General features: G+C 56.0%; 1 protein-coding gene and 1 long non-coding RNA gene across 9 annotated transcripts in view; one reads left to right on the top strand and one right to left on the bottom strand.

Annotated features, from left to right (window-relative positions):
- GRM4 (glutamate metabotropic receptor 4) overlaps positions 1-26,134 on the top strand; it is a 125,026-nt gene that overhangs the window by 53,227 nt on the left and 45,665 nt on the right. For all 8 annotated transcript variants that reach the window (XM_033216828.1, XM_033216831.1, XM_033216830.1 and 5 more), the window contains one exon: positions 3,413-3,629. In XM_033216828.1, the coding sequence (XP_033072719.1) occupies positions 3,413-3,629 (217 nt within the window). The remainder of the gene's footprint in view (positions 1-3,412; positions 3,630-26,134) is intronic.
- Positions 14,872-24,605, bottom strand: LOC117087069. The gene is made up of 2 exons (XR_004438665.1): positions 23,834-24,605; positions 14,872-16,279 (listed from the first exon to the last, which is right to left on the bottom strand). It is a non-coding gene; the product is annotated as an uncharacterized LOC117087069 (long non-coding RNA).

The raw sequence follows: 26,134 nt of genomic DNA, 5'->3' as shown, positions 1-26,134 counted from the left end.
CCCACCCTCTGGGGAATGGAGTGTGTGCCGTGGGCTGGGGCCAGTGTGCCAGGGCCCCACTCTGGATGTGGACCAGGGTCTGAAGGCTTCTAACGAGATTGGCCCCACAGGGTATGCCCGGACATCCATCTGTCCATCCACTGCTCACCACCTGTGCTGAGCACCACCTGGGCCTAGACAGGAGCTTGGAAGGAGGAATAGGAATGAGTGAGAAGGAGCCACTTTATCTGGGGGGTCCTCTGTTTCCATCTGCTGCATGCTGTGAGGCCTGGGTTGAGCAAGTCCAGAAACCTGAGTGGGCCTCCTTCCCTCTCCCGGGAGCCAAGGCCTGGTGGGAGGAAACACCAGAGGTAGGGACAAGCTTCTGATCAGGAGGGGCGTGGAGGCAGGCAGGTGATGATCGCTCCTGGCCGAGGCCCAGCAGAGGCGAGGGAGAGACGTAAACAAAACACTTGTCTCTCAGGGACCTCCCCCCAACAAAGCACTAACCTCCCCTGCACAGTGTGAAGAGTGCAAAGGCTGAGAAACTGCTTTAAAACACAAGATTTCTTAAAAACAAACCAGCCATGACTCGAATACCATTTTCAGACCTCAAAAATAACAACCTTAAAGTGAATTAAAAAATATCCAGTCAGAGCTCACATTTTAGAGGGTGCTGTTTTTATGCTAAGTGTTCTCCAAGGCGGAGAGGACTGGGCTAGTTTTCAGTCATTGCTGACAGAGCAGGCGAGGGGACACATAGATTCAGGTATATTCGAGCGTGGTTTGCTTTCCAAATGGGTGGAAGATGTGCATGGTTCCACACTGGAAACCTACAAAGGGTAGAAGGTGAAAGGTCCCTGCCCGATCCTGTCTCGGCCACTTGCTTTCCTCCCCTGAGGCAATGCACGTGTTTTGTTTCAGAGCAGCCAGTATGCACTTCCCCTTTCACACAGTAAACAGCTTCCACCTGCATGTTGCCTCCTTATTGCTGTTATTTTTACCCCACAATATCTTGGAGACCCACCCAGAGCGGTGCCTGGAAATCAGCCTCGTTCCTTTTCACAGCTGTGTAATATTCCTTATCTGGCTGGAACTTCTTTAAACAATCCCCTCTTGATGGACATACAGGTTGTTTCCAGAGTTTTACTGTTACCAACAGTGCCAGTGGATAATGTAGTACATGCCATTTTATAAAGACCACAAGAGCTACAGTGAGGGGTTTGGGAGTTAACCCTTGTTCTGCTTAGAACCCTAAGGTTCTCTCCTGTCTGCTCTCCCCACAGCCTCCCTCCACAGCTCCTCCCACACTTCTTAGGGAGACAGTTTCAAGCAGAATTTGGGGAGCTACACTGCTTAAACTCAAATCCCAGCTCTGCCTCTCACCAGCTGAAAAAAAACTTGGGCAAGTTACTTCACCTCCCCTGGCCTCAGTTTCTTCAGCTGCACAATGGGAATAATTACAATAGCTGTCTCCTAAGGCTGTGAGGGTCACATGAGGGAATTCAGGCAAAGCACTCAGAACTTAGGGTTTCTAACCCTTGCTTAGAACCCTTGCTTAGAAAATCCAAAAAACCAGTTAACTGTTTCCCCTACCCACATCCTCACCCGTGAAGATCTCAGAGGTTTGGGCTTTTCCCACAGCGGAGGTGGACAGTGAGCCATCTGGGCCATGCTTTTGGCAGTGGGCATTCTCAGGGGAGGGTGGACCCTCCCTGCCCCCAGTCAACTTCCTTATTGTCTGTCATTTGTCCGTTTATTAAGAGGCTGTGGGGCCTACCACGCGTTGACTCTCCCCATCCTGCTCTGCTCCGGCCACACCGGCCCCTTGCTTCGCCACCCACACACCAAGCTCATTCCGCAGGGACCTGCTGCTTCCTGGGCTCCGATACCTTCCTATCCTTGCTCATGCTGGCTCTGCTCGGCCGTCGCCTCCCCAGAGAGGCCTTTCCTGGCCTTGCCACCTGCCACCCTGATGTCCCACCCCCTTATGCCACTCTGTGGGGCCTCATGGCTGTGGAGAATGGTCCCGGTACTTGTTAGCTGGCTTGCTTCTCTCCTCCCACCAGAAGGAAGCTCTGTGTTTTATTCACTGCTGTTCTCAGCACTCGGGACATCAGAGGTGCTCAGTAAAGTCTTCGTTGAAGTGAACAGAGTTGAATGTTGGGATATTGAGGTGGGGCTTCTAGGCTGGCAGAAGCTCTGCCCTGTCCTGAGGAGGGGAGCTGACTGGTCTGGGAGGTGGTCCCGGGGATAGGGACACACTAGGCTTTAGCCAAGTGGGCAACCACTTGCCAGGAGCACCCCCAACCCTCCTGTCCCAGGAACATTTTCCCACCCACGGTTGCCACTGGGCCTGAAGTCCTGGCCACAGGTTTCTTGGCCAGGATTGAATCTGAGTGATTCCTTAGGGGCATAAAAATCTTCGTTTTGATGCCAGCCGGAATCAATATGGATTCCCCACCCCCGTCCCCCTGGACAACTGAGCGGGCAGAGGGCACACAGGAAGAAGGAGTGTCCCTGTGGGCCAAGCGGGGAGTGGAGACCACAGGCCCTGACCCGCCGGGAGAGCAGAGCAGTGAGTGGGGCCCTGGAGGGGAGGGGTGGAGAGGAGGGATCATACCCCTCCCTGTCCTGGGGATGGTTGGCTGTATCTACAGGAGGCAGGGGGTCTGAGTCTCATCCCTGCCTGGGGAGGGTCCAGGTGGGGCCTGTGGAGGCAGGAAGATGCTCTGTGACTAGAAAGCCCTAGGGCTGGGGCAGGGTCCTGGGTCAGCTCTGCCTTGGAGAGGTTGTGGGACCCGGCAGGGTGGTGACTCTCTGGGCTCAGTGTCCCCAGCTGCAGAGAGAAGGGACTTCTTGAAGCCCACCCTGCTAGCTTCCTGGGCTTCCATCCTTGGGGGTGGAGTGGGTGACGGGGGAGCTGGAATCGAGGCTCCATCTCCTCTGAGCAGGGCACGAGGAAGGAGGCTGAGCTGGCAGAGAGCTGTGGGGACAGGGTCTGCTGGGTCCTGACCAGAGGGGCTGCCTGGGGACATGGGATGGGCCACATGACCCCTCAGGGCCCCTCCTAACACCCAAATCCCCAGGCTGAATCATCTCATGTATATGGGGATTTTCCCTGGGCTGGGATCTTTGAGCTCTTTGTGTAAATTGAGGCACACAGAGGCTCCCAGGATGTATGTGTGTGTGGTGTATGTACGTGTGTATGTGTGTGCGTATGTGTACCTGTGTGTGGTTGGAGTGTCTTTGGGGAGCCCAGGGAGGCCGGTTGGGAGACTTTCCAGAGGAGGAGGCAGTGCCCATGGGGAGGGGTGGGCTGTGGTGGTCCCAAGGCTGTGGGGACCAGAGGGAGGTTGGTGTGTAGGGGAGTGGGGCTGGCTCGGCGGGATGGGGGCAGCCGCCACCCTCAGCAGCCCCTTTCGCCCCTCAGATACCCCAGATCAGCTACGCCTCCACCGCGCCAGACCTGAGCGACAACAGCCGCTACGACTTCTTCTCCCGCGTGGTACCCTCGGACACGTACCAGGCCCAGGCCATGGTGGACATCGTCCGTGCCCTCAAGTGGAACTACGTGTCCACGGTGGCCTCCGAGGGCAGCTATGGTGAGAGCGGTGTGGAGGCCTTCATCCAGAAGTCCCGTGAGGACGGTGAGTCAAGCGCCTGGCTGCAGGGTCATGCCGGGCTTGGGGGCATGGGACTGACCCACCGAGAGCACCCAGCCGGGGCCTGATGCGGGCTCTGACTGCCTGGCTGTTGCCAGGTGGGCCTTGTCGTCCTCTTTGAGCCCTGCGGTTTGGCCCATGGCCTCACTGGGCTCTGGGTGACTCCTGTGCATGGCAGATAGGAGGCCTTTGCAGACGTGGGTGTGCAGATGAGGGCACTGTTGGCCTCCCTGGTGCGGGAGCCTGCGGGGCGGCCGCTATCCTCGCAGCAGAGGAAGGGACGGGGTGGGGACGAGGGCCTTGTTTAGAGGGCTGTCAGGGACTCGGGAGATGGGTGGACAGCCAGGCAGGCTCTCAGAGGAATGAGGAATTTGGAGCCCCTAAAATTGACCTGTCTGTGCTGGGGCTGAGGGGTGAAGGGCCGCGGGTGACCTGTGCTGGTTTGGGCATCAGTGAAGAAGGTGTCCCTGTGGGTGGAGTCTGAGGAAATGGCAAGTATTTATTCTCCTCGAGGTCTTCCCCTCATACCCTGATGCCACCTTCCCCCATGAAGCTTGCTGCATTGCCTTAAATTGCTGTCCTCAGATGCTCTGTGATAAAGCTTTCAGGTGTCCCCAGAGATAAGCGGCTGAGCAATAACAAAGGTTAACCCCTTGGCAGGTGACTCCCACCTAGCAGGGCCCGGGAGCGGGCCCCTGGCTGGGTCTCTGCTTCTGCTGGTGCCCTGGGAGAGCTGGTTGCGTGGGCTGCAGCTGTGGGCATCTAGGGGCAGCAGGCAGCCGTGGGCTGGGGGGCCTTCACCTGGGCTGGGGTAAGCCAAGATGGGACGGCTCGTAGGAGGCTGTGGGGCTGAAGGATGGTGCCTGTGAATTCCTCGGGGCCCTGTTGTGGTGTGTGGGGGAAGCGGGGAGGCCCTTCTCCCTCCTGGCAGACCCACTTCCTGCAGAGAGGGCCTGTCTGCCCTGCCCCTGGTCTCTCCCAAGGCCCTACCTCTACACAGCTTGCCAGCGCCTGAGACGTTGGGTGATGGTGTCTGTATATTTATACCCTCATGGCCTCAGGACTCTAATTGCTTTTCCTAAGGACTACAGAGTGTCCAGAGGCTGCCGTTGATAACACCCCGCGGGCATAATGCTGCTATAAATCTCAGATAAGCCCCTTTAATTGTACTGCTGAAGCTGCTTGGGTGCCTCCGCCTGGTGGAGGGGGCCTCGGGGCGGTGGGAAGTGGGGCAGTGCTGACTGATATGGCTGAGGCTCCAGGCCACTCTGCACTCCGGCAGCCTGGCAGAGCAAAAGGAAGCAGAGGTGAATAGTACTTCACTCCCACCTCCAGGCGGGCTGCCAACAGCACCTAGGGACCCTGGCAGACAGTGTCAGAGCCTCAGAACCCCAGAGCCCAGCCCCTCCCTCGGGCCACCCACATGTCCTTTCCTCCTTTGCTCAGACCCAAGGCCTGGCACCTCCCTCTGGATGGCACCTCCTACCCTGCTCTGCTGGTTCCTTTCCTCCTTTGCGGCTTGAACTCTTCCCCAAACCAGCCCCCTGCCTTTTCTGTTCAAGGCATGACCTTTGCAGGATATAGGGACAAAGGTATAGGATGGGGGAAGGGATCGAGGGCCCTGAGTTTCTGTGTTCAGTTGTGTTCAGTCCCTGCCCCGAGGGACCTCAAAGCCACCCCCAGTGCTCATGCAGGCCTCCCTCTGTGCCCAGCACCTGCTGTCCTGGGCAGTCCTTCCTGCCCTTCGAGGTAGATGCTGCCTCATCCCCATTTTGCAGGAGAGGAAGTGCAGGCACAGAGAGGCTGAATAATAACTAGCACCAGGCCACACCGCAAGTAAGAGGTGGAGAAGGGATTTGAACCCAGGGCTGGCTCTGGGACTAGAGGTCTCACCTGTTTCTGTACTCTTGTCTTCTCTGTCTTCTGTCATTTGCATGCTCACTGAGACCCGCTGGGCCAGCCCCTGTGCAAGTGCTAGGGTATGACAGGGACACACAGGCATGCCTATGTACACACAGCCTGGAGGGACAGGAGCGGCAGGGGATAGGGGTGCGGTCTGGGCATTGTGTTTTGGCTGAAGGTAAGCCTATTGTTTAATTTTTTTTAAATCAACATCTAATCAAGTATTGGGTGGTTAGAAAAAATAAAGTCTACTCAAGATTTTTTAAAAGGTGGTTAGAAAAAATAAAGTCTACTCAAGATTTTTTAAAAGGATCACGAAAAGATTTTTTCATGATCTAGAAAACTAAAATTTGCTGTTATGCGAAGGCCTTCAGCATGGGGCACTCCTGTCCTGGCAGAGGTGCCCCTCACAGTGCCTGCCATGCCCCATGTACCATCTGCAGCTCCCTGAGGGCCTGGCTTCCTGCTTGACTGGGCCTCCCACGTCCCCAAACTTCCAAGGCCACCCCATGCCAGTGTGCAACAGCCTACGGGGGCCTGGCCAGGGCAGCTTAGGCAGCTAGATCTCCTCGCGCAACCCAATAAATGAAATTTGATTTGGAGGAACATCTTTTAGAAGGTGAAAAGAAAGGGAGAGAGAGAGCTGCACTCCAGCTCTCCAAATTGAAATCAGAATTGAGCGGCCGGTAGAAAGAGGCCGCTGTACCTTGTAGCCTAATCCCTGCGAAAGATTAAGATGTCTTTGGCTGTATATTGTATTGATTTGTCCTCTGAAGTATAAATCATCTGTGAGTTGCTCAGAGGAGCGCCGGGTAGGGGAGTGGCGGGGAAAGCGTGCTGGCCAGGCTGGGATGCATGTTGGAATTGTGGTGAGCGAGTCCTAGGTGCCAACTGTGTGCTGGGCTCCGGGTCCTTCAGAGGAGCATGACTATGCCCATTTTATAGATGGGGAAATGGAGGCCAGAGGGGGCGGGTCACTTTCCCAAGCCCACAGAGCCAGAACATGGAGGAGCTGGGATGGGAACCTGGCTCTGTCCTTCAGGTAGGGAGCCCATAAGTGGCACCTGGAGTGGCTCAATACTGACTGGGCCACTGGCACCAGGCCTAAAGGAAGCCCTGGCACTGGCATTCCCCACCTCCACCCTTGTCCACACATGCTCTGGGCAATCGTGTGGCCCTTGACTGAGCCCTGCCCGGGCCAGACACCCCCTGTGAGTGTTACAGATCCTGGTAATGACCACGCGGCTGAGTGCAACACCGGTGGGCTAGGGGTTTTGTCCCCATTTTGCAGATGGGAGAACTTAGCCTCAGAGCAGTGATGTGGCTTGCCTAGGGTCACACAGCCAAGTGTCGGAGCAGGACTTGGAGCTAGGGCTGTCAGACCAGGCACTCTACCTATACGCCCTGTCTTCTCCAGCTTGCATTGCAGAAGTGGCGGCAGGTGCATAAGAGGTCAGGCTTCTTCAGGCAGACCTGTGCCCTGGCTCAGACGCTGACTGGCTGTGCGGTCTTGGGACAGTCATTTCGTCTTTCTGGGCTCAGTTTCTTATCTGTGAAATGGGAATAAAGCAGGGTATAAGAGTAAAATATGCGGCTGGGCACGGTGCCTCACACCTGTAATCCCAGCACTTTGGGAGGCCGAGGCAGGCAAATCACGAGGTCAGGAGTTTGAGACCAGCTTGGCCAACATGGTGAAATGCCGTCTCTACTAAAAATACAAAAATTAGCTGGGCGTGGTGGCACGAGCCTGTAATCCCAGCTACTTGGGAGGCTGAGGCAGGAGAATCGCTTGAACCTGGGAGGTGGAGGTTGCAGTGAGCCAAGATCATGCCACTGCACTCCAGCCTGGGTGACAGAGCAAGAATCCGTCTTAAAAAAAAGGAGTGAAATGTGCTCCTGGCACATGCCGGCAGGAGCTCAGGAATGCGCACTGCAGGGTTTGTCAGGGACTGGCTGCCTGGATCCCAGCCCTACCTGGGGCCTGGCTAGCCCTGGGAGGCCTGGGAAGTGCTGGGCCCCATACTGTGCCCCTAACTGGGGATACAGGGATACAGGTGTGTCCAGGGACGGGGCTAGAGACAAAACTACAGGAGCCCAGCCTAGCTTGGTTCTTAGGGGACAGCTGCTCTGGTGGGGAGAGGGCAGCAAGGTGAACTCCAAAGGCAGCTAGGCCAGGACGTGTGTGTGCGTGTGTGTGCGTGTGTGTGTCTGTGTAGGGGTGCATGTCTGGGAAGTTCTGGTCATGTGACTGGCAGGCCTGCCTTGGTGGGGGTATCTGTAGACAGGGTCTGTGTGTGTAGGGGGGGTTGTCTGTGTGTGTGTATGCGGGCACATGTGGACCTTCTGGCTGCAGCCAGGACTTCCTCCTCCCTGTCAAGGCTGAGGCTGCACCAGCGAAAGGCAAGGAGACTGCCCTTCCCTCCCGGGCTCCTCCGCGCCGTCGCCAGGGCTGGATTAGACATGCAGAGCAGGCCCCGCCTGGGCTCTGGAGATAACGCCAGTGAGTCACCGAGGAGGGAGAAAGGCAGGCAGTGGCAAACATGTGGCACAGACGTGGGCACAAATGTGGTAGGCTTTTTTTTATTTTTTATTTTTGAGACGGAGTCTCGCCCTGTCACCCAGGCTGGAGTGCTGTGGCGTGATCTCAGCTCACTGCAACCTTCACCTCCCGGATTCCAACGATTCTCCTGCCTCAGCCTCCCAAGTAGCTGGGACTACAGGCACATGCCACCATGCCTGGCTAATTTTTGTATTTTTAGTAGAGATGGGGTTTCACAATGTTGGCCCGGTTGGTCTTGAACCCCTGATCTCAGGTGATCCACCCGCCTTGGCCTCCTAAAGTGCGGGATTACAGGCATGAGCCACTGTGCCCTTTTTTTTTTTTTTTTTTGGAGATGGGGTCTCACCCTCTTGCCCAGACTGGAGTGCAGTGGTACAGTCACAGCTCACTGGAGCCTCAACTCCCAGGACAAGCAATCCTCCTGTCTCAGCCTCCCAAGTAGTTGGAACCACAAGCATATACCACCATGCTTGGCTAATTTTTTGTAGGGATGGGGTCTCACCATGTTGCCCAGGCTGGCCTCAAACTTCTGGGCTCAAGTGATCCACCCACCTCCGTCTCCCAAAGTGCTGGGATTATAGGCATGAACCACTGCACCTGGCCCAGGCCTGTTTTAAGTGCTTTGCACATATTACCTCATTTAGCTCTCAAGATAGCTCCATTATACCAATGGCTAAACAGAGGCTCAGAGAGGTTAAGTAACTCCCATGAGGCCACACAGCTAGGAAGTGGCAGGGGCAGGATTTGAATCCTGCAGATACTCTCCCTAGCCACTGAACTTACCCTCTGTGGTGCATGGGGCAGGAAGTCCTATCCACGGGGTCACCCAGGAGTTTGTCTCTAGTCCTCTCAGGTAAGTGCGTCTAGCATGTCTGGGTACATCTGTGCTTCAAGGGTGGAAACAAGATGGCCTCTCTGGGTGTGGCAGGAAGGAATGTGGGGGGCTTGGCCTGCTCCTTGGAGGATGTCTCGTTCCTTGAACAGCAGGAAATTCTGAGGCCCTACCTCTTGGCTGTGTTGCTGTGCCCTCCATTGGTATTCCAGAGATGTGGGTGAGTCAAGCTGTTGCTGGATCTGACCTCCAGCTCTGACTCCCAGGGCTGAGCATCAGACTTGCATGTAGATAGCCTCTGTTAGCACAGTGGCATGGCACGGCTGACAGCCCACTGAGGAGACAGTGCTTGGGCAGCAGGAGGCCCGGGCTGGGCAGCTCCTCGTCCAGTGGGCTGTGAGACTCTCTGCATGTGGCGTCCCTGGCTGTAAATGGAGCACCCCATCTATGGAGGCTCCACGGGGATGAGGTGAAGATCTGTGCAGCCAGAGCCAAGGGAGCTGGCACCACTTGCATTAAGGGTGCCTGTTCCGCTGCCTCTCCTCACTCTCTGGCCTTGCCTCCTTTTGCGCCTCTCCCTCGCTCTTGCCACACCAGCTATCTTGCAGCTCCTCAAATGTTCCAGGCACCAGCCTGCCTCAGGGCCTTTGCATGGGCTGGTTCTCCTGCGGGAAAGCTTCTCCTGCATATGTCCACGTGGCCCGCATTCTTGGTGTCTTCAGGTGTCTTCTCGGATGTCTCCCTTCAGAGAGGCCTCTGAACAGCCTATCTGAAACAGCCCCTGCCTCAGTCCTACTCTCCAGTCCCTGTACCCTGCTGTTTTTCTTTATAGCACCAGAGTAATACCTTTTTATTTGTTTGTGTATGATCCACCAAAGCAGAGATTTTAATCTGTTTTGTTCTCTGCTGCATCTCCAGCATCTAGCACAGCCCTGGCACATAGTAGTTGCTCAATAAATGTTTGTTGAATGAATGGTTAATTGCAAAATCCAGCCCCCAACTACTCACTTCTTTAGCTCTCTTCCCACCCCTAGACCTGAGAGGTTGCTCTCCCAGCCTACAAAGGGGCAAACTGAGGCTGACAGAGTATAGGCATTGGGGGTCAGGCCAGGCTAACCTGGGACCTCCACCTCCTGCCCCACTGAGCTCCCTGGCTGTTCCCCTTCCTCTCTCTACTGACTCACTGAGGACAGAAATCCATTCCTGGAGACATAAGGGAGAGAGCAGGAACTCGGGGCCTGTCAGCAGCTGCGTCAGGTGAACTGTGGGGTGCGCCTCGTGCCATTCCTCAATGCTGGCCTTGGGTGCTTCATCCTGCAGTGCTGCTGCCCTGGGGGGCAGGAAGGGGAAGTGGCTCAGTCCTCCACCAGCTTGAGTCTCCAGCTGGCCGGAGCTTCCTAGATTTATTTCGCCGTGTGCTGTGCCCCGTGCCCTCCCTTGCACGTAGAGGACCGCAGCATAGCATATAACTCTGTAGAGTGGAGTGTGAGTGAACAGACGACCAGCCCTGTTCCCTGGGCATGTTCCAGCCCTGGTGTGAGACAGAGACAGGCTGCAGGCCCTGCTCTCAGGCCCTTTTGTGTGGGCATGAGAGGAGCCATGCACAGCCAACCCTAGCACCCGCCCTGCACACAGTAGGTGCTCAGCAGAGCCTGCCTGAATAAGTAAAAAAAGGGATGTGGTGATGTGTCCATTGAAGTGAAGACACAAACCCCAGAGCTGCGGGGGCTCCAGCCCAGCCAGACTGGACAGGCAAGCAGGGCTTGGAGGAGGTGTATTTGGACAAGAGGAGGAAGGAAAGGGCAGGCCAGGTGGGAGAACAGTGGGAACAAAAGCCTGGAAGTGTGAATGAACAGGCAGATGGAAGCGATGAGAGGCCTGGGTTGGAGCTCCTGTGGCCGTGGGGTGGGGAGGGGATAGGGAGCCATTTGAGGTGGGGCCGAGGAGAGTTTCTTTTAGGCCAACGCCGCATGTTGAAATGTTTCGTGCTGGCTTGGCTGACCATCTCCACTTGTCGGGTCCAACTCACTCAGGGCCCTGAGGGGTCCCCTTGCCATCGAGGCTCAGAGCCAAGGCCTTTCTCCCTGAAGGCGCCCCTCACCTGCCCTGTCCCAAACAGAGCTGAGCTCCTTGGTGGAGCAGGCGGGGGTGGAGTTTTTCCCTCCCAGGCTCCCTGGGAAGCCCCTTCAGGTGGGCCACAGTGCCTGCTGACCCTTCCCTCTGCCCCTGCCCCACTGACAGCTCCAGAGGCCAGGGAGGGACAGGACTCTGCCTAGCTCTGTGCCCCCGCCCTCCCTCGCACATAGTAGGGCCTCAGCACATGCTACAGAATGAAGAGTGAGTGAACAGATGACCAGCCCTGTTCCCTGGGCCTCCTCTTACCTGTGACAGGAGTGGGTACAGTAGCCCGCCTCTGAGGTCCAGCTGGCATGGACAGGCTGTGTTCTTGCCCTCCATGTCCTTGGCTCTAGGCATCGTTCATGAGACCAAAGACCTGTTCCCCACAATTTGGGCCCATCCTGAAGACACCCTCAGACACCCACTGAAAACTACTTGTTTAGAATGTGTCTGTCAGAGGAGTGCTGGAAAGGAAGCTTCCCGCAAGGCCTAAAGGAGTGGATGTCAGCGCTGACCCCTCAGGGCTTGGCATTTTGGTTCAGGAATGATCAGGGCCAATTGCATGGTGGCAGTGCCTGGAGCATGCAACCTTCCCACCTCATCGGATGAACCATGGTCAAAATGAGCAGGGAGCAGGGGTTTGAGTGGGGGTAGAAGCAGCGAGGGGTGCTGCTCCTGGCTTTAGCTTGTATCTGAGTATCAGATGACTTTTAGCAGCTTCAAAGGGAGAGGCCTCTGGACTGTTCCACCAGCTGCCTCCTGGGACCCAGAGACCCTAGAGCCCAAGGCTGAGCACTCTGCCCTCTGACGTTGTGTTTTCCCAGGACGAGGGGGAGTGGGCCCCACCTGCAGCCAGAACCTCCCATTCTAACCTATCAACTAGGCCGTTCTAGACCCGAGACCCATCTTGCCTTCCGTTGCCCTTGTACGCCACCTATCACTTTGCTGCGGGTGGAAATTAAGTGGACCTGGCATGGGCGCCCCCTGCCAAGCCATGAGACCCACCACTTGCCAGCTGGATCTCCTTGCCGGGGCTTGGAGATTGGCAAGGTGTTGTTGTTAATGTGACTGCTCGTGATTGCCAGGTCAGTCTCCGTTCCGTTGTGAAGATGAACCACGCGTTTGTTTGGTGCGCCTCAGGGACTGCGCCTGTCTGCTTGGATTCCTCTGCCACTCTGACCTGTGCAGGGCCTGACGCTTCTGCATTTTGTAAGTACCCAGGTTGGTGTCGCCTGGCCTGCTGCTTTTCTTTCAGTGCAGCCACTTTTCCTGGCTCCTCTGCCTGATGGGCTTGTCCAGACGGGGACATGCTCCCGTCTGCATTCGCCTCTAAGCTTGATGGGAATGACAGGAGGAAGACGTCAGATGCTGAGCCCTTTTTCTCTGAATTTGCATCTCTTCCCTCCTGACGGGAAGCAACGTTTTCTTTCACAGCCTCCTTTGTGGAATGTGTTTGAAGATTCCTTTGGGGTTTGAAAAAATTCCCTTTGCTGGTGGCAGCCCCTTTGTGGCTTTGGCCTTCTGAATCCGGTCCTTTTCCCCAGTGATGCAGGAGAATAGAGTGGCCAAGAGCCCAGACACTGGGGCAGACGGTGTGGCTTCAAATCTGGCTTTGCCATCATGAGTTGTGCTACCCTAAACAGTCCCCGAGGGGCCCTGTGCCTCAGTTTCCACCTTTGTCAAACAAGGATAGTAATAGTCCTTCCCTTACAGCTTGTTGTGAGGTTAAATGCATGCATAGCTATAAAGCGCTTGCCGGGTGGACCGGGCACTGCACTGCACACTGGTGCTCCCGAAGGCATTAGTTGTTTTCCTTCTTAACCAGAGAACAGGAGCAGGGCCGGGGTCCCTGGGCTGGGAGGCGGGCTGAGTTCTGGTCCCGGCTCTTGTCTCTGGGTGGCTGTGTGACTTTAGGCTGGTAACCTTCCCTCTCTGAGCCTCAGCTTTATCGACAGCATGCAGCCAACATATCAGGGGACCTCTGAGCCCCCCACGGCACAGGCCTTCACATCCCTCACCGACTTCTCGTGGCTTTCCTGTCTCACTTTGCCACATGGAGGGTCAAGCACCACAGTTGGTCTCTGGCTTCCCGTGTGTCTTGTTTTTGGACCCAGGCGGGAGCCCACAGAGTAGCTACTTCCAAAGAGGCCTGCTGTTCCCTAACTCCTCTGGCCTGTGATTTTTTTTGATATTTTTGACAAATCTCTCAACTGGAACCCCATTTTCTTCAAGCTCATTTTCTTCTGTTGTTTCTTTCTCCTCACTGAGCCTCTTCACTCAGAGCACACTGGGGTCTGTCCCCCAGGCTCCCACTGGACAGGGACCCTTCCAATTTCTTCCCTTGGCTAAAGGGCAAGTGGTGAAGGCTGCGGCCCTGCTCACCCCTGCTTGGGTTTGGGCCTTGACCTTCAGGAAAGCATCTTCACCTGTTTGCTGACCCTGGACTTCTGCCTGCTTTCCTGGCTGGGGTGGGGTTCCTGGAACTCCAAGTGCCCACTCTGAGCTCCTTGGAGATGTGGCTGAGATAAACCCCATCTGCCTTTTCCTCTGCATCTCTGGAGGGACCTGTGAACCCACCATTTCCTTCCCTGTCTCACGTTCGCCACCCAGCACTTCCCACCTCAGGCCTACATGGGCCCACCAAGTGCCCTGGGGCAGGGTGGGAATGTCCAGCAGCCTGAGTCCCAGTCTCAGCCCCACCCTCCACCACTATGTGACCCTACATGATTCACTTCTCCCTGAGCCTCCGGTTTTTCATTTGTAAGACCAAAAACGGACTGTGTGCCTTCCTCAGTGGGCTCATGTATGTGGGCATGAATAGTATATGCGGACATTTCTGCCTAGATATTCCATGTTGCCCAACCTGATCCCTCTTCCTTCTTCCCAGAGCCTTTGAGCCTGAACAGACTGAGCCTCCCATGCCAGCGTCACAGCCAGCCTGGCCTGGCCTGTGGACAGACCCCTGAGACTCCTTGTGTGTAATACACACATTTTGAGGCCATGTTCATAAACTATCATGACAGACGCTGCTCCCCGGCCCCAGCCTCAGCCCCTGCACAGAAACCCTGAGCATTGTCCCCACTTTAGAGGAGGTGACTGCAGCCCAGGGTGCCCAGGGGCTTGCCTGGGCCCTCCCAGCTTGTCAGGGCAGAGCTGGGCTTTGTAGCCAGTTCTGCATGACTCCGAAACTGGCCCTTGCTCTGGAGCTCGAAGGTGGGAAGATGGAGTCCTCCTTTTAAGTGGGGAATTTGGTTCCCTTCATCTGGCCTTCCCAGGGAAGCACTGGTGGGCTTGTCAGATGGGCAGGCCTCAGAAGGCCCTGCCCCACGGAGGCCAGCAGCTCTAGGGCTAGGGAGGAAAGAGGTAGGGATGGGGGCAGGGTAATCTCCAAGGGTCCCTGGTTTCCCCACCTGGTGTGAAGCTTGGAAGACCTTGGCATGGTGTGTGTGTGTGTGTGTGTGTGTGTGTATGTGAGAGAGAGAGAGAGAGAGAGAGACAGACAGACAGAGAGAGAGAGAAGAGAGAAGTGGGCCAGGAGCCCTCAAGTCACATGTGACTCCCGCGTGACCATGTATGAGCTGTGAGGGTCCCTTTCTGAAAGTGGTCTGGGAGGGCTGGATCCCCTGGCAGCCACTCCTCTGTTGCTGGCTCCCCTCATGCCTCTGGGACTTTCAGGGACTCAGAAGGTGGGACCCCGGCCTCCCAATCCCACAGACCTGCCCCAGGGGTATGGCTGGTGAGGAGGGGCGTGGTCATTTTTTCCTTCTGCCCTCCAGCCTTTGCATCCCTTTCCTCCACAGTAATTCATTCATCTGCAGAATGAATATTTATTGAGCACTGACTGTATGCCAGGCATTGGACGAGGACATTGGGGTACGGCCATGGACTAAGCAGATGAAGCTCCTGGCCTTGTGGGGCTCACACTTGGGGAGAGGGCAGGAGGAACTTGCAGTGAATAAGCAAACACATCACTGTATAATTATAATTTGAGATACCAGCTGTGAAAGATGCTGCTCTGAAGAGGAACAAAGCAGTGTAAGTGGACAGAGAGGGGCAAGTAGGGGAGACTCTTCCCTGCAAGGTTGACGGACTTTCGGTCCTCACCCTGGCTTTCTGCAGGGGTGACTTTTGGCAGATCCCCAGCTGCAGCAAGGACATTAGCCAGGTGGAGATCTGTGGGAAGAGGGCCCCAGGAAGGGGAACTGGCATGTGCAAAGACCCTGAGGTGGTGCCTGCCCGGCATTTGGAGAATAACCAGGAGGCAGGGGCAGAATGAGTGAGGCAGGGAGACACACGGGCAGAGGAGGGCAAATTGCATGGGGCTCTGGGGGGCCTGTGAGGACTTTGGCTTTTGTACTGGGTGAGCTGGGGGCCGTTGGAGGGTCAGGAGCAGAGGAGGGTCGTGATCCCTCTGGCTGTTGTGCAGGGAATAGAGTGGGACCCTGGGCCAGTGTAGAGGCCACTGTAGTCCAGGCAAGAGGTGACAGTGGCCTGGACCAGGGGTGGGGGTGGTGAGAAGGGACAGATTTGGGGTATATTTGAGGTCTGGGCCCACCGGTCTTGCTTCTGGGTTGCCTGTGGCCAGAGGGCTGGAGGGTGAGGGGTTGCCAGGCCAGGCACAGCACTCCTGGCTTCAGTACCATGGATAGTGAGTCTGCCCCAAGGTCAGCTGCTTGGGAAGTCCTGGTTGGCTCCAGCCCAACCAAGGGCCCCTTTTTGGGCCAGTCTTATGGATGCTGAGTGGGTCTTCATCTGTGAAGTTCAGTCCCTTCCCCTTGGTTTTGTTACCAGTTTCTTTTTTAGCTATACATGTTTATTTCTGGGCACTGCTGCGAATTCTTTTTGGGACAAGGCAGGTCTGAATGTGACAATGAAGCTGGGATGAGAGGTTTGGAGCAGTTGTCTCCAAAAATCTCTTGTGTTTCTGGCTAAACTGTTGTTGCAGGGAGGGGAAGGCCAGGCAGGATTGGGGGAGGGGAGGCTGCCTTGAGGAGCAGTGATGGGAGAGACCTCCACGGGAGGTGGGCCTGTCCCAGGGTGGTAGGAGGCTGTCCTGCCTGTGCCTCCCTTCTGAGAATCAGGAGGGGCAGCCTTCCCGAAAGAGCAGCAGGTGACGTGAGTCAGGTGGGCTGGCCCTGGCAGAGAGTGCTTTCCCTGGCCTGCCGGACTTGCCTTGTGTCCATGGACGAGCCACTGTTCCTAATGGGCTCTTGGTTTCTCCACCTGTAATATGGGTACAGCTGTATTCCAACTTCGCTGGTTATTGTAAGAATTACAGAGATAGGAATTAGCCAACAGAAAGGCCTAGTGAGAGCTGGAGGGAGTGAGGGGCTACCTCTGAGGCCTCAGACCCAGGGGAGTGCCTGGGCCTCTTCCTGGTGGGGGTTCTCCCAGCTTCCTGCTGTGACTGTCCTCTCCTCTCTCCCTCACTTACATGCTGCATTATATCTGTGCCCCATTTTGCGGTAGACAGAACGATCATATGGATATTCTATGCAAATCTGCTTTTTAATGAGCCAGAAGGAAAGCTAACGACTCTTGCAGACGTCTTGGGGCCCCAGGGAGGCCTTGGGATATGGGGAGGAGAGGAAGCAGGACGAAGTGACAAGTAAGAGGAGAAGAGGGAGGGAGGGCGGAGAGTGAACAGAGGGCCATGCAGTAGGGGCTGCGCAGGGGTGCGGGAGAGGGGACAGTGGAGGCCGTCTCCCCGAGCCTCCGTGCCCACTGCTTTTACACGTAGGAAACAGGCTGAGAGAGCAGAGGCCGCTTGTCAGGGCACCCCAGAAGGCAGGAAGCAGAGAGGAGGGCCAGATAGAAAGGTGGAGGCGGGAAAGAAGATGGGGTGGAGGAAGGGAAGGTGGAGGCTGCAGCACTGGGTTCTGGCTGGTGGGCTCGGTTTCCTTATCTGTAAAATGGTCATAATACCTAGGACCTGGTTGTACTGGAAGGAGCTCAGGATTCAACATGTAGAAAGGTTACTTGACTGGGAGTGCTGCGTGAACATGAGGGGCTGTGCAATGATGGGAGAGAGTGTGTATTGTGGGGAGACAGAGAAGACGCAGAAGGTGGGCAGGAGAGAGTGGGGGAAGACAGGAAGCACAGAGGAACAGCAGCTGGAGATGGGGCCAGGAGCCTTCCAGACAGTAGGTCAAGTGTTAATTAATTAACCACCTAACTATCATGTTCATTCCTTTGTTCATTCTCTCGTCCCTATTGTTGGCTTCACAGATGGATGGCAGCTCCACGAGGGCAGGCTTATCTGTCCTATTCCTGGTGGTACCCACAGAATGTAGGGCAGCTCCTGGCACTGGGGGTTGCTGAGTCAGTGACAGTGACTGCTCTGTGCCTGGCAGTGTGTGGCTCCAGGGCCCAGCAGTGGCCACTGCTGGAGTCAGAGGCTGGTGGGCGCAGAGGCATCTAGTCCAGTAACTTTCATTCACTGTGCTAAGTGCAGTGATTGAGACACTGAGATTGTTATAAGCGCCCAGGGGAGGAGGAGCTTGGGGATACCCATAAAGGCTTCCTGGAGGAGGGGGCCTGAGCTGAATCCTTAAGAACAGATGGAGCTGACTTGAAGAAAAGAGTCTGGGAAGGTGAATTAGACATCAAAGGCAGAGCAAAGAGTCTGTCTAAAGGCTCCGATGTATGTTGGAAACTGCAGATGCTGTTAGAGGTGGGGATGGGAGAGGAGGCTGGGGGTGGATGAAGTCAGTCCTGCAGAGCCCTTCAGGACAGGGCTGAGGATTGGACTTGGTCCTGAGGGAGGTGAGAGCCACTGAAGGTGTGAGGGATGGGAGTGACCGGGTGGGACTGGAGTTTTGGTGGAAAGTTGTAAGGGCCAGGCTGGGCAGCCTGAGGTTTGTGTGGCAGGTGTGGGGCTGTGGTCTGGAAAGATGGTGTCAACAGAAGTGGGGGTGCGCTGTGAATTAGGGCCTGAGCGATCAGCTGGCTGCTACCAGGTATGGCTGGACCTGCCCCAGGGACACTGAGCTATCTGGAGCTCCTGAGCCAGCCTGAGAGGGGCCTGGGCAGAATGTGTGAGAGCAGCACGTGCTGGTCAGCCTCAGGCAAATCCTGGCCCTCTTGGTTTAGATCAGAAAGGAGCTTTCAAGTCTGGGCAGCTGCACCCTACCCCTGGGGACACGTGGGACATGTGGGGAAATATGTGGGGCACTTTGTATTATCATAATGACTTGAGTGTCTAGTCCCTTGTACTGTAACATGGGACAGTCCCACATGGTGAAAAGTTGTCCTACCCCAAATGTCTGTTGAGAAAAACTTGCAGATTCTACCCACCCCTCCCCCAGCTCCAGCTACAGCATACAGGAAGAGCCCCTGCCCTTGCCCTTGTTCCCCAAGGCTCTTCTGATCCTACTCAAGGCTGCTCCCAGGATCCAGGCCTGGAATCCCTTTTCCCTCCCTACCTGGTTCCTGTCTCTCACCCCCCCTGCCCCCCATCTGGCCAAGCAGGCCCTCAAGCTTTGAGGCTCCAAGGCTTTTCCCAACAGTGCTGAGAGCCTGGGGAAGTTTTTTGGGGTGAGGACTTCTTCAGCTCAGGGCTCACATCTGGGCCGCAGCCCCCAGCATCCGTCCATCAGCTTTGCCAACCTGAGTCCCCACAGCCCAGTGTCTCAAGAAGGCTTCTCCTGCTGCCCTGGGTGAGGCTGGTCCCTGCTGCCGTGCTCACTTCGGGAAGGCATCCTCTCACCAGCCCCTCCACCAAGGCCAGCTGACACATCCACCTTCTTGGTCCCCCCTCCCTGGTGTGGGCCAGCAGCCCCATTTTCCAGCTGAAGAAGCTTGGTGGAGTGAAGGGATCATCTGGTTATATCCAGTGCTGGGGCTTGACCCAGCCTCCCAGTTTTCTGTATTTCTTGCTATTCTGCCACCAAAAGGAGTGGCCTGCAGGAGCCAGAGCCCGGCTCTTTGCCACCCCTCCCTCCTGGCCTGGCCTGAAGAGGAGGGGCAAGGGCTAGCTCAGGAGAAGGGTCCAGGGGGACTTCATTACCCAGTGCCTAGTTGTGGCAGTGGGTGGGTGCGAGGGGGCACCGAGCCTGCCGCTGGCAGGGAGACATGCTTGGCCTGCCTGGGTAATTACATCTCAGCATTTCATTTTGCTTGTTAGTTTCCACTTCCAAGGGATGTGGGCTCCTAAATATTTCATCCCAGCCTGCACTGTCTGTTCTTCTCTGGCCAAACCACATGCCCAGCTGCTGGCCTCTAACCCTGGCCAGGCCCAACTGCTGGCCTGACTGTGCCTTGAGGTCATCTTCCCCATGCCTCTCTCTGCCCCAACACAGGGTCTCTGCCACCAGCCCAGTGCTGGCTCCCATTCCCAGGGTATCTGGGGTGAATAGACTGGGGAGACAACATTGTTGGAAACTAGGTTCATTTCAACTATCGTCGGTTGAGCATCCTATACTCTGCTGGAAACTGGGCGGTTAGAAATGGGAAAGATACGGTCTGCCCTTGAAGGGGCCCATGGGCTGATGGAGGAAACCAACAGTAATAGTATAATAATAATAAACACTTCCTGAGCACCAATGTGCCAGGAACTGTTCTAAGCACCTTATGTATATTAACTTGTTTATTCTTCACACTTTGTTATGTGGAGACAAGGCTCAGAGAGATTAAGGAACTTGTCCAAAGTCACACAGCTAAGAAGTGGCAGAGCTGGGATTTGAACCTGAAGCAGGCCAGTTCCAAAACTGACCACAGCACAAAGTGGAGGATGGCAAGTGGCAGTGGAGAGGAGCAGGCGGGCGCGATGAGCTCCCACTGTGGGAAAGGTCTGGGATATTTCATGTGGGAAGAGGCAGAGAAGTGGGGCCCTAGGCTGGAGGGAGCTGGGCAGATAGAAACGTGGGAAGGGCATTTCTGGCAGAGGGACCAGCACTGGGAAAGGCTCTAGGGGGGAACGTTCTGGCTGAGTTGGAGAAAGCGGTCCTGCTGTGGTAGAGGTGAAGTGAGGCGGAGGAGAGGACTGGAAGGTGAGATGTGACCTCCTCCACCAGAGTGTCACTGGAGTTGGGGAAGATGGGAAGAAACTTGGGGGTCGTCCTGTGAGTGGCTCCTCCAGTACCCTCAGCCACACTCCACGGTGTCCCGGCCTTGACTGTGGCCTGAGGCGGGGACAGAGCCGTGCAGTCAGGCTGAGGGCCCTGTTCGCCACAGCCCCACCGCACTGCCCATGGGTTGGAGCAGGACATGACCTCGGCAGGGGCCCTGACCCACACTAGCAGTCTCGAGTCTGGCTCCCGGTTGGCCTCCCACTGCTGTGCGAGCCTTGGGCAGACTCCCCTTCCTTCATGAACTGAATCCAAGAAATGGGTGGGATTTGCTCATCAGTGAATGCTGGACACAGCCACTGAGGGTGGGGGACAGTAGACCTGGGGTAGGGACCTCTGGAGGGCTTTTGGTGGGGGCCAGGAACTAGCCATCTCTTTGTGTCCTGCCCCTTCCAGGCCCCTCCTGCCACCATCTGCCTCCAAACACCATGGCTTCCCTTTTCTATTATTTTTCTGCCTTTCTTGCTTCAAAGGTGTTTTGCCTAAGTGGGTTTGTGTTAAGACATTAAGTCGATCACTCAGCAAATTTCCCTCTGCTCAGAGCCTAGCGCCATGAATAATGCAGCTCTGAGCCACACCGCCTGCGCTGCCCAGCGGCCTCCTGTCGTGGGGACGGCAGGGCTCAGCTCTGAGATGTTGAGCCCCACAGCTGCCCTGGCAGGTCCTCCAAGGCCTGCATCCTCCTCCACACCCCAAAATATCCCCTAGGGGCTGAGCCTGTCCACAGGTGATCCGCTCTAATCCTCACCATAACCCTGCTGTGTCTGGGGGACGGGGTTCATTACCATACCATTTCACAGAAGGGGAAATGGAGGGTTGGAGAGGGGGCGGCAAGGTGGCTTTCATCATGAAGCAGTGGGTGGTTGAGATGGGACATGGCCCTGTCTGTGCCCAGACTCTGTCTCCTCATGTCACACCAGTCCAGCTCTCGTATGTCTGTGTCCCCCTCTTCTGCCCCATTGGTGCCCCTGCACCTTGAGATCCAGCCCCGTTCTCCCAGCAGGGGCAGGGATGGGCGGGAATGGAGAGCCTGGTAGCAGAGGGTGGGGTTTCAGAGGCAAAAGGAGGGCTTTGCCTCAATGTGCCGGCCACAGAGCTGCTCCATGAATAGCTGTGCCATCCCCTCCGTCCAATTGCTGGACCACAGGCCCCTCCATGGTCACCTCAGCCAGTGAGGACCAGGCCAAGGTAGGAGCTGCTAATTGTGCTGAGGTGTGGCTGGGCCCCCAAACGGCGTGAGGGAGTGTGAGCTTCTGCCAGCCCCTGGTGCATGCTAGAGCCTCGCAGGGCCTTCCTGGGAAAGGATTCAGGCTAATTGGGGCATTCACTGGGGAGATTTAGCAAGGAGGCCTTTCTCAGTTAAGAAGAGATGGGCTGGAGGGGTGCTTTGTGCACGTGCGGTGACTGTGTGAGAGCCGCCAGGCGGTGTGAGGGTGGGGGTGCGGACGCTTCATGGTGGGCACTGCCTGCTTGTGCTTGGTGGAGCAGGGTTGGCCGTGGTCAGACAGGGTTGTTGTATGTGACTGTCCAGGGTGACCTGTGTCTGTGTGTGGTGTATCTGTGACTCTGTGTGGGGTTATGTGTATCTGTGTGTGGTGCGTATCTGACTGTGTATGGTGATGTGTGGATGTTTCTGCATGTGGTATGATGGTGTGTGTGTGTCTGTGTGTGGTGTGTATGTGACTGTGTGTGTATCTGTGTGGTGTGTGTATCTGTGTGGAGTGATGTGTGGTGTATCTGTGTGGTGATGCGTGGGGGTGTGAATCTGGTGAAGTGTGGGTGTGTGTGTGTGGTGTGTATCTGTGCGGTATGTATCTGTGTGATGACGTGTGTGTGATGTGTATCTGCTGATGTATGGGTGTGTGTGGTGTGTATCTGTGTGGTGACGTGTGTGGTGTGTGTGTATCTGATGTGTGTGTGTGTGTGTGGGGTGATGTGTGGGGGGGTGTGTGTGGTACGTATCTGTGTGGTGATATGTGGTGGTGTGTGTGTGTGGTATGTAGCTGTGTGGTGATGTGGGTGTATGCCTATCTGTGTAGCAATGTGTGTGTGTGGTGTGTAGCTGTGTGGTGATATGTGATGGTGTGTGTGTGTGGTATGTAGCTGTGTGGTGATGTGGGTGTATGCCTATCTGTGTAGCAATGTGTGTGTGTGGTATGTAGCTGTGTGGTGATGTGGGTGTATGCCTGTGTGGCAATGTGTGTGTGTGGTGTGTATCTGTGTGGTGATGTGTGTGTGTGGTGTGTATCTCTGTGGTGATGTGTGTGTGGTGTGTGTGTCTTTGTGGTGTGTATCTCTGTGATGTGTGTGTGGTGTGTATCTGTGGTGATGTGTGTGTGTGGTGTTTATCTGTGTGATGTGTGTGTGTGGTGTGTATCTGTGTGGTGATGTGTGTGTGGTGTTTATCTGTGTGATGTGTGTGTGTGGTGTGTATCTGTGGTGATGTGTGTGTGTGGTGTTTATCTGTGTGATGTGTGTGTGTGTGGTGTGTATCTGTGTGGTGATGTGTGTGTGGTGTGTATCTCTGTGATGTGTGTGTGGTGTGTATCTGTGTGGTGATGCGTGTGTGTGGTGTGTATCTCTGTGGTGATGTGTGTGTGTGGTGTGTATCTGTGTGGTGATGTGTGGGTATGTGGCTGTGTGGGGTGTGTATCTGTGTGGTGATTTGTGGGTTTGTATCTGTGTGGTGGTATGTGGTGATGGTGGGTGTGTGTAGTGTGTATTTGTGTGGTGATGTGTGGACGTGTGTGGTGTGTATCTGTGGTGATGTGTGTGTGTGTGTCTGTGATGTATATCTGTGTGGTGATATGTGTGTGTGTGGTGTGTATCTGTGTGGTGTGTGGTGTGTGTGTGGCAATGTATGGGTGTGTGGTGTGTATCTGTGTGATGTGTGTGTGGTGTTTATCTGTGTGATGTGTGTGTGTGGTGTGTATCTGTGTGGTGATGTGTGTGGTGTGTATCTGTGTGGTGATGTGTAGGTGTGTGTCTGTGTGTGGCTGGGGGTTGTCTGAAGTTATAATTGGGTGCAAATGTGTCAGGTTGGGGATTTACATGACCTGTGTGCCCAGGTTTGTGGGTGTGTATGTGGAGGATGTGATGGGATTGGGTGTGGTGTGTGTGTTTGTGCGAGGCTATGTGGTGACTGGGTGAGCCTGTGTGGCTGTGGGACTATGGGATCTGTGACTGTGTCAGTGTGTGCGTGTGGCCCTGTGCCCGTCTTTGTGGCTGTGAGGCTGTACGAGGTTCTTACTGGGTTCATAAGTGTGATGGGAGCTGTGTCCCTGGTGAGCGTGTGTGACCGTGAGACTTTGTGAGCTTGTGGTGGTGCATTGCCGTGTGTGTGTGTGTGTGTGTGTGTGTGTGGCTGGGGTGTGGTGGGGGTGCTGAGAGCCTTCAGGAGGGAAAGGATGTGTGTGCTGCCTTGGACAATCCCGGTGCCCTGGTCCCCGCGTCTATGGACCTCCCCAGCCCTGGGTCCTGAGTGATGAGGCCCCTGTCCTCCGAGCTCCTGCCCTCCTGCCTCAGCAGCTCCACCCTACTAGGCCTTGCCCCCTCCCCAGAGGCGTTGACTCTCGGGGGCAGACCTGCACAAACACCACTACACTGGGCCCTCACAATAGCCCTATCAGGTGGAGTTTAAACTATAAACTGTCACCTGTCTTCAGGCAGGGCTCTTGTGACCCGGTCCCTTTGCATAGCCAGCGTGCACTTTTCTCCACTTGCTCATCCTTTGCAGGCTGATTTCCCGAGCACTCACAGTATGGAATTGATGTCTTGGTGGAGAAAGTAAAATCCCAGCAGAAGGCAGGATGGAGGGAGACGTCCAGGTGCGTGTGGGTACTCACCCCACGCGTGTGGACGCTGAGCACGGAGTATCACTGTGGACCAGAGCAAAGTAGACGGCAGGCTCAAATGGGGTGTCCAGTGCCTGAGCATGTAAGGAGGTGGCAGCTCAGAGGGGAGGTCACCGAGGGGATGGGAGCGTGTGAGCAGGTGCAGGTGCCCAGCTCCAACTCTTACAGAGCCTCTGCCCTCACGCCCATGCTGGCAGCTCCTGCCAAGCTGTCCCTTCAAAAACCTGTCAGTCAGGAACTCAGTTCTCCATTCATCCAGCAAATGTGGATTACCGCTGTCCTGGGCAGGCCCTGCATGGGTCCTGGGCTCTGTAAGGCCCCAAGCAGAAAGACAGGCTCCAGGGAGATAAATGCAGCCCAGCCAGGGAAGAGCTGGGTAGGGAGCCAGAGGGTGGCTGAGCAGCTGAGGTGGGGGCGCTCCTGGCTGAGGGAGCAGCATGTGCAGAGGCCTGTTGGGGGCACAGACGTGGCCAGATGGGTGGATCCTGGTGGGGACTGGGGTGGTCCTGGATGTTGCAGTAAACCCAAGTTCACTGGCTACATCAGGGAGACCCTCCTGGGAGGAGATGCAGGTGCTTAGGGTCACACACACACACACACACACAGACACACACACGAGGCCACCAAGGGTTGTAAAGCTGGGGGTGTGTTGGGCGGCTGGAGACTGATGAGCTGGGGAGCGGGGTCACAAGCAGGAGCAGACGGGTGGGGGTGATGAGTGACGGGAACCAGGCCTGGCCCTCTGTGCAGTCCCAGACCCAGCCAGAGCCAGCCCAGCCCTCGTGTGTCTCGCACCCAGCTCACTCTGCAGCAGCCGCATGGGGAGGGCCTTTGCTGGGGCCTGGTGTCCTTCTTACCTTGAAACCCCCTCTGGCCATAGAACTGCTGCCTGGGCTCCATTATTTACATTCAGGCTTCGCTCCCAGCTGAAAACAAAAGTAGCAGTCACCAGTCACCAAGCCCTCTGAGCAGCTATTTCTGGTCCCCTTCCTGAGAGCTGGTTTGGGGAAGGGCCTGGCTTTGGGAGTCAGAAGGAAGGAGCTGTGTGTGTGTGTGTGTGTGTGTGTGTGTGTGTGTGTGTGTGTACGCCCATGAGGGTCCAGGGGTAGCTTCCAGCCTCTGTCCTCCCCTCTGTCCTCCCCTACGGGAGCCGGGGGGACCTGCTCTCCTGCCCCTGTCCCTGTGTGTAACTCCCTACCCCCTACCCCGCTGGAAATTGCTGCCTTCACATTTTGCCATAATGTAGATTTTTCCACTTGAATTCCTAGGGTTGTCTTCTCATTGTTTTCCTCTCTTTTTAAATAAAAAAAAAACATTTTTTTTAAGGAAAAGAGAAAGCGAGGATGTGCCGATGTCTCTGCTGGCCTCAGGGCCGGCTAGCTGGGCTCCGAGAGGCCAGGCCTGGAGACCAGAGGGAGCTGGCTCAGGGCTCTGGAGAAGGATTTTTCTCCTTCCTTGTCTGGAGCCGAGTATCCACCGTGACAACCTGGGGGAGCCCTGACTGTCCCCCCACAGCAGGGAGTCGGGGAGGCAGGGCACAAGCCGGCTCCTCTCACGGGAGGCCTTTTCTTTTCAGCCCACCCAGGCTGACTGCACCAGTGGGCACATCCCACAAGTGGTGGGCGGGGGTGGGTCCTGGAAGGCAGGGGATCTGGAGGTTGCTTGAGGGGTGGCCTTGCAGGATGACGGGAGGACTTTTTGAGACAGGTGGGGTGGGGAGAGCCATGCCAGGGAGGATGGGGGGAGGGCTGCAAGGAGAGCGTCCCGGGCACTGTGGGGGCTCAGAGGGTCCTGCCACGGTCAGACCTCCTGTAAATCTAAGCTTACCTCAGGCTCGGACAATCCCAGGTGGTGCAGGACAGAAATGTGAATTCATTTAGCAGCACATCCCACCTCCCTTGAAGGTAAGTGGGATTTACGAGTTCCAAAGTGTTCTCAATTCCTGGGGTCTCAGGCAAGGCAGCAGCTCCTAGAGAACAGTCAGACCTGAGTTCAGATCCAGCCTCTGCCTCTCCAGTTGCATGGCCCAGCCCAAGCCTCCCTGTTCTCCAGGGCGAATCCAGGTGGACTGAGGGGATGCAGCCCCGTCTCCATCCAGCACGTCATGCTGCTTCTGTCCTCCTCTGCACCGATTCCAGGATGTTTAGGGTTCCTTC

Source organism: Trachypithecus francoisi, unplaced genomic scaffold, assembly GCF_009764315.1.
Source record: "Trachypithecus francoisi isolate TF-2019V2 unplaced genomic scaffold, Tfra_2.0 Lachesis_group10, whole genome shotgun sequence".
NCBI classification, from domain to species: Eukaryota; Metazoa; Chordata; class Mammalia; order Primates; family Cercopithecidae; genus Trachypithecus; species Trachypithecus francoisi.
The sequence above is the reverse complement of the archived record's forward strand: the minus strand, read 5'-3'. Positions and strand labels throughout refer to the sequence as shown.